At 42.6% G+C, this 7,891-nt stretch overlaps 1 protein-coding gene across 6 annotated transcripts in view; it reads right to left on the bottom strand.

Annotated features, from left to right (window-relative positions):
- Positions 1–625: 625 nt before the first annotated feature.
- Positions 626–7,891, bottom strand: part of GPR19 (G protein-coupled receptor 19) — a 34,263-nt gene continuing 26,997 nt past the window's right edge. For 5 of the 6 annotated variants that reach the window (XM_070407836.1, XM_070407837.1, XM_070407835.1 and 2 more), the window contains one exon: positions 626–1,954. In XM_070407836.1, the coding sequence (XP_070263937.1) occupies positions 685–1,938 (1,254 nt within the window). In that variant the 5' untranslated portion in view covers positions 1,939–1,954 and the 3' untranslated portion in view covers positions 626–684. The remainder of the gene's footprint in view (positions 1,955–7,891) is intronic. The other variant, XM_070407840.1, reaches the window with a different exon arrangement.

Genomic DNA, 7,891 nt, shown 5'->3' with positions numbered 1-7,891 from the left:
TGCCTGGGTTGCAGGCTCGATCCCCAGTGGGGAGTGTGCAGGAGGCAGCCAATCAAAGATTCTCTCTCATCATTGATGTTTCTCTCTCTCTCTCTCCCTTTCGCTCTGAAATTAATAAAAATATTTTTTTAAAAAAATTCAGTCACAGAAGACTGTCCAGCAGTTCCAGTATATCTCCAATACTGTACATGGAGTGCTTTCTGGACAGTGATTATTTAGAAGAAGATAATGTAAAAATATATACAACATTAACACTTCCTAAAGGGTCCTTAATAAAAAAAAATAATAAAACCCTCTGAAATGTGTGACAGAGAGGATTCCATAAAACAGAAGCCCATAAAACAGAAGCCCATAGTTACAGCATTTCAGTAGGAAGGACAAAAAGGAAACAATAAAACTAGGCTGATTCATTAATCAAAGACTGTGTGTATGGTTTACGCTTTTTGAATATAATGATAAATTAAAAGTAGAAACACATTCTCTTTTGTGTATGTCACTAATATAGTAAAAGGAGCTCAAGGTGAAACAGTAAAATTAAAACTATAATCTATAAATGAATACACTTTACAAAAGAAAACATTTCCCTCAGAAAGTTGATTGAAAAAATATATAAATAGCTTTCGTTTGTATAGTTAAAGTTTTTAATCTCTGGCGCATAACAATAATTGAAAGAATTCTGAGATTTTAGACAAAAGTGTTTGGTGGATTTGAGTTAATGGGCCAAGCAAGTTTCTTTTCCTTGGCTTCTCTGTCAAAGGAATCATAGATTGAGTCTTTGGTTATCGTTTTGGCCATGGGAGGGATTTCTGAAATTCCCACGTAGTTTTTTTTGGCCATCCTCGAACTGGTTGTGATAGTATAGGCATTGCTTCGGTAACATTTCATCGAGGACATGCAAAAGGTCTCTTTCATTCCTCTCCTGAAACTAGCATTATAAATGGAATACAGAGTAGGCTTAGAGGCTGAAGAACTAAAGGATATGCACGTGATTGCTGCGAACACAAGGGAACTTTTCTTATAATCTTGTTCCTCAGGGTGCCACAGCTGGACCACATGAAAAGGCAGCCAGGAGAGCAGAAACAATAGGTTCAAAATGAGGAACATCTTGACCGTCTTCACTTTTGTCCTTGGGACAATGTTCATTGTCCTCCTCACAGTTCGGCCATCAGTGCCTATTCTCCAGATATACTTTACGACCTTCTGGTAAAATAAGATGATGAGGACAGATGGGATCACAAAGCCCACCAAGAAATGGATGACAGTATAGGCAGTTCCCTCCCAAGAGGAAGGGAGGAAATAATTGCAATGATTGTCCCAGCTGGAGCCGTAGAAAAAGAACACGGGGGACACAAAGGCTGCGTCGAAGATCCATGACGCTGCGATCATTTTCTTGGCTTTTTCCCTGGACACCTTGAAGCTCAGAGGATAGACAATGGTATAGAAGCGGTCTATGCAGATGGAGAGGAGGACATAGATCTGGACGCCCGGGGTGAGATACTGAAAGTATCGCACCATCTTGCACATGGCGCTGCCAAGTGTCCACTTGCCAGTGGTGAACTGCAGCAGGACGAACGGCGAGCTGGCGATGCTGATGAGAAGATCGGCACACGCCATGGAGACCACAAAGTAGTTGGTGGTGGACTGAGTCCTTCGACTCCTATGGATGACCAAACAAACCAGGGAATTGCCGAAGACAGAAAACAACCACAGGGTCCCGAACAAAATGCTGGCCGTGGCCACTTCCCCGGGGTTCAGTCCATACTGCGGGTCTGTTCTGTTGCTCATCCAGCCGTGCTCCTCACGTAATTCCGCCAGGTCATGGCTTGGCCGGGGGGTGGCCGTGTCGGGGCAGCTGTGGTTTCGGAGGGGCACCAGAAGTGTCGGAATAACCACAGGCGGCTTGCTGTTCTCCATCCTGTGAGCAAAAACCATATTCATTTTTTTCCTCTTAGTTCTGGATAAGAAAAGAAGAATGAAGCCTCCTGTTAAAATGGTGCCATCGAGTTTGACTCCTAAGGCTAACAATCTTATTTGGGCACTTAGATTGGTTGTCGTTTGTCTATGAGTAGGCCTCGTGCATTGGCAGGAAAACATGACTACTATCCAGAACAAACTCTGGCCCATTTCTCTTTCATTTTAGGCGCTGTTTTAGCAGAGCCCAGCGCAGGCTCTCTTTGGCCTCACCCTCTCTTGATCTTTAGTCAAATGTGGTAAAACTCATGCCAAGCCCCCTCCTCATATATCCTTGTCCCCTCCACTCACTGGGGATAACAGAGGGTTAGAGAGTTCACTTGTTCCCCTCAAGTGAAGAGCTGCTGGAAGTCTGGGCAAGTGAGAAGCTCCTGGATGTTGCAACACTAAAGCAACGAGGCTGCAAGAGCGGAAAACTCAGGCTGATGGAAACACTCAGATGTCAGCTGTGGAGACAGCTGACGGGAATCTATGAGTACAGACTGGCCAGCTACTGAGAAGGATCCTGTCCTTATTGCAGGGTTTCCATTACAGAAGCATTAAGGAAGCCCGTGGAGCCACCATGACACTTCTGCACGAGCCAGAAGAGCTCTTCATTTAATGACATCTGAAAATAGCCTGCTTTTTCCAAAAGGCGACATGGCTCATGTCCTAATAGCTTGCCACCTATCAATTTGTTGGTGCTATTCTCTAGTTATTGTCTCATAAAATGACACATTGACTGAAGAAAGAACATACAAAATGTCTTCTAAAGAATGTAACCAGGCTGCTAGAAACCTTAAGGCGTTCAGACGATTAAAAACAACCAAATATAATTGTTACTCAGCAACTTTTAAAAAGCTTATGATCCTTCGATATTTAAAAATATTATAAAGTTTAACACTAGTTTTTGTACTATTCAGTGAGAAAAAAAGTTTTGCTTTTTATTAGGTAAAAAAGATTGTGTAATTGTGGGCCATTCTATTAAAATTGAGGTGACTGGTGGCAGTGGGACCACTGATGTTTAATCTGGCTGCCTCTATTAACCAGAAAGAGAAAGCTTAGCAGTTGAATCCGTAATAACCAGAGCAACTCCACTGGGCCTGCGGCACAGGGTGGGGTGGGGCGCTCCAGCAATAGGCCCGGTGCCCCTCCTGGTGGGCTCCTGTGACTACACCTCACAGGGATAAGTTTCTGAAGTTCTAGAGGTGGAATGAATAAACAGTTCTTAAGGACCCATTGCTCTGTGAAGGATTTTTGCACAAATTTGTGCTGGGAAGAGGGTTTTTCACATACCTCATCCTCACCATGAAACCACAAGCAACAAAAGTCTGGAGCTCAGGACAACGTGTTAAGTGCGAGCTCCATGTTACCTTCAGGCTTTTTTTAGGGGCGGGGGGGGTGGGGGGGAGTGGTCCATGAGGCAGCCCTACTTAATTTCTCAAAGAGAAATGTAAGGTAATTAGACATCCTGACTGCTAAAAGATCTTTAAGCACGGCTGGCCAGATGATAGTCAGTTGTAAGAATAGCAACCATACTTTCCATATAAAAAAAACATCAGGATACACAGTCTAAAAACAGAACATACTATCTAAAATTAGCACTGTCCTAGAAAATGAAGAATGCATGACCCTCCTATTTATACAATGGAAATAATAGTGTTACCTATATACTAGCATGTGTAAAACCTGTAAGATGCCAAAAAAAAAAAAAAAGCAAATTTAAAAAAATATTTCAAGTTTAAAAATAAAACACACGAGAACTTTTTCAGACAGAAAGGGCTGCTCCGGACTGTCTGGGGATGCCCGTGGCCTAAATAAAATGGGAGTGCGTGGCACAGGCGCTTCATAGTCCATACATCCACCTAGAAACCTGTGAACTTCCTCTTGTTTCTCTCAAAGCAAAACTCGGCTGAGAGAGGTGAAACTCCAGTCTAGCTCACCCCTAACAGCCACAGCCCTGCCAGGCCTTCTTCCATGTTTCCTCCAGCTGCTTTACGCCAGTCCCGCCCCTTGGATGCTCAGATGTGGGACAAGGGGGCCTGGGGAGTGCCAGAGGCTAGGTCTCCCCTGATGATGGCATGACTTGCTGATGTGACCTAACATCGCTACAGCTGTTTATTCAGTCAAAGAAAAACAAGAAACTGCTGGCTACTAAGGAAACAAAGATAAGTGAGACCCATAAAAGGGTAAATGTATAAATAACTGTCTGCCATATTATAACTGAATTCTGTAATAATTATAATTAGCTGCTAAAACCAGACGGGGAGCTAAGTGCCAGAGGAAAACAGGGTCCCAATGTTGCTTGGGATAGGAGGAAGAAGTGCAACGGCTTCACAAAGGATGTGGGCTTTGGGAATGCATAGAACTTCTTCAGAAAGACAAGGGAGTTATAAAAAAAATCCCCGCCCCCCCCAAGGGTGAGAGAAAGAGTGTGTGGAATGAATTTGAGGGTCATCTTTCTGGGTTGATCTTTGTTGGGCCCTTTTCCCCTTAGAGACATAATTTTCTGCTGACCTTACCTCCCAGAGTATATCGTTTCTAAATGCCCTACAATCCAACTGACCTACATTTTCCCCATGGTTACGAGAGGCTATCTTTTCCGCATTTGTGGCCAGACAGTGGATAGGAGTATTCACACATCCAGAATGGATGTGGTATCCTTATCCATACAGCACTTTGTTAGCCTTTTACTACAGTGTTTTCCATTTCTTTTGCTTTAGACCAATGGTTCTCTAGCTTAGCAACATTGGACTTTCCCAGGGAGCTTTTAAAAAAAATATTGACCCTGGGGGTCCTACCCCAGGGATTCTAATTAAATTGGTCTGGAGTGCAGCCTGGGCATCGGGATGTTTCAAAGTTCCCCAGGTGACCCTGACAGGCAGCCAGGATTAAGAATCACAGCTTTAGAATTACTTCCAAGTTCCTGTCTTCCCCACTAAACTATGGCTCCTGGAAGGATAGTATTATTATTACTACAGCCTCCATTGAAGTTCGCTACATTAATAATTACTTATTAAGTATTAACTTAGTCGAATCCCTAAGGATAGAGAACTGAAATACATGACTCCTACTCTAGGTGGCTCTGCGAGAATTACAAGCAGAGAGAAAATCGTTGTGTATTCTTGGGGAGCTGGCACATTGGTGACCATGGAGATAGGGGAAAACATAAGAGCAGGGCCAGTGCCCTGACCGGTGTAGCTCAGTGGATAGAGCGTCGGCCTGCGGACTGAAGGGTCCCGGGTTCGATTCCGGTCAGGGGCATGTGCCTTGGTTGTGGGCACATCCCCGGTGGGGCGTCTGCAGGAGGCAGCTGATCGATGTTTCTAACTCTCTATCCCTCTCCCTTCCTCTCTGTAATAAATCAATAAAATATATATATATTTTTTTAAAAGAGCAGGGCCAGTGAAATTGAGTCACCCAGGTCCACTGCTACGTGAAACAGAACTCTGGTTTGAGGGGGAGAGAAGGTAGTTGAGGAGTCCTCAGGCAGACCCTGCACCCCTCTCCTGGAAAAAATAGTCTGCCATGTGATAACTAAATTCTAGGGCCCCGAAGTCAAATTTCAGAAAGCTTTCCCCGCTCCGTTCATTTGGAAATAAATACGTCTTCAATGAATGTTTTGGAAATACAAGGGCTGCCTAATTAATAATTATGTCCAAGTCATCCACAGGCAGTAATTTTAGGAGCAACAGGAAAGCCCTCTTCACCTCTTTCCTGCTCAGAGTTTCTCTTCCCAACCAGTTCTGAGCCCGCCACGTGACACACACCACTAGGTTAAAATGTATCTCTATTATCCTGGCTGGGGTGGCTTAGTTGGTTGAGCATCATCCCATGCAACAAAAAGTCACCGGTTCTATTTCTAGTCAGGGCACATGCCCAGGTTTCAAGCTTGATCCCCAGTCAGGCTATGTGAGTGAGGCAGCTGATCGATGTTTCTCACTCACATCGATGTTTCTCTCTCTCTCTCTCTCTCTCTCTCTCTCTCTCTCCTCTCTCTCTCTCTCCCTCCCTCCTCTCTAAAAATCATTAAAAATCTAAGAGAGAAATCATTCATCTATTGGACTCTAAGAGATGCATTTCTTAAAATTTTTTTTAATTGATTTCAGAGAGGAAGGGAGGAAAGAGAGATAGAAACATCAATGATGAGAGAATCATTGATCAGCTGCCTCCTACACACCCCCAACTGGGGACTGTGCCCTGACAGGGAACCAAACCATGACCTCTTGGTTCATAGGTCGACACTCAACCACTGAGCCACATCGGCCAGGCTAAGAGATGCATTTCAATATATAAGTGGGGAAATGGTGGACGGGTTGACATGGTATAGAACTGGGGATTAGGTGGACCTCTGTAATGATGGGATCCTAGGGAACCTGGGAGGGGAATATGTCTATCATTTTATATTGTAATTTTTATTTTGAATGTTTGTCTCCCCATTAGGTTATAAATTCCTTGAGGACAGAGACTGTGTCTTTATCTGCATATATCTGGCGCATATAGATATTAATAAAGGTTTATTGAACAAATAGATATGTTAATAAAAATGATATAGTGTTTGAAAATAAGTAAACAAGAGGATAGCAAATTATTTTAAAGTCATGCCAGGACATTGTTAGATGGGCTTCTCCAAGAATTAATTCTCTGGGACAATGTGTCTGTGTTTGATTTTGCTATTTACAATATGACTAGAGTCCAGATATTGTGAAGTTACATGTGAATATGCAGACTTCTGTCCAGCAGGAAAAATAGCCCTAAAGGTTATGGATTTATTGCCCTGTAGAACATTAACCAGTTTTGTGACTATATTGCAATCTTACGCTGACATTATTTAAAAGAAAACAAAGCACAAAGCCCTTTAAATATCCATTTCTTCAAATGCTCTTGGAATCAGCCTCATTGGTTCTTTTGTTAATAAGTTAGTAAATCTTTCACATGTTCATTCTATATTTGTATGAGTCATGATTTTAACTTTTGAAAATCGTATTTGATGGGTGGATGAATGGATGAATGATTGTAAGCTAATGAGAGGACCACAATGAGAAATAGAGGGGCACAGATGACAAACTTCGTTCACTTTGCAGTTCTGCCAGGGGCTATTCCTGGCTAAGCTTACTGACGGCTGCTTTGGTTTCTTTCGGATTCAAAATATCCGAATGATTTTTCCCAGGATTCACAGACAGTCTCACAATGTAAGGAAGACCATTTTTATTTCTGAGATTTGCTTAAACATTTAATGTCAAACTAGAATTTGTATCATAATTGAATTTTTACATGATTTGGTTGGGGGAAGAAACAAACATTTTCTGTAGAATGGGAAGTATCTGCTAGACCTAAATAGATACATGAGGCTGTTTATTAATGAGCAGTAAGATGAATTACAATGATGACAGTAGTTATAACCTCAATACTACCAAGAGCTGATACTTACTTTGTGCTTACTATGTATCCGATATTTTACACGTCTAGCCCTTGGAGGTAGCTCTATTTTACAAATGAAAAAACTGAAGTTCTTCCCCGAGCACATACAGTTGGAAAGTGGTCACCCTTGGACTGCCTCACTCCACAGTCCATACTCTGACTCTCCACTGGGGCTTCAGGCCCAGGGAGGCCACAAAGGGCTGGATCTGCATTCAGAAGGTCGAATTGGCTGTACCCAGATAGGTCTTTCTTGAGTCCTCAATCAAACGTAGGAATATAAAGTGATCCCCCACAGATTCTTAACCACCCACAGATACATCTGTTCAATATGCTAGCTCAGAAATATGTGGAAATCACTGCCCCCATATACTGGATGGTGGCTTAGCATCCAAAGTTCAGTAGATGCGTTGATCTGGAAACACAGCCTTTCTTTGGAATAAAAAACAGGAGAGTTTTAGAAATTCATTATGAATGATTAACTGTTGCCTTTTAAACACAGAATGAAAGCAGAAGTCTATAC

This window comes from Myotis yumanensis, unplaced genomic scaffold (genome assembly GCF_028538775.1).
Source record: "Myotis yumanensis isolate MYYU_CA2020_CCGP unplaced genomic scaffold, mMyoYum1.0.hap1 SCAF_3, whole genome shotgun sequence".
Classification (NCBI taxonomy): Eukaryota; Metazoa; Chordata; class Mammalia; order Chiroptera; family Vespertilionidae; genus Myotis; species Myotis yumanensis.
Note: the sequence above shows the minus strand (reverse complement) of the source record. Positions and strands in the feature narration are given on the sequence as shown.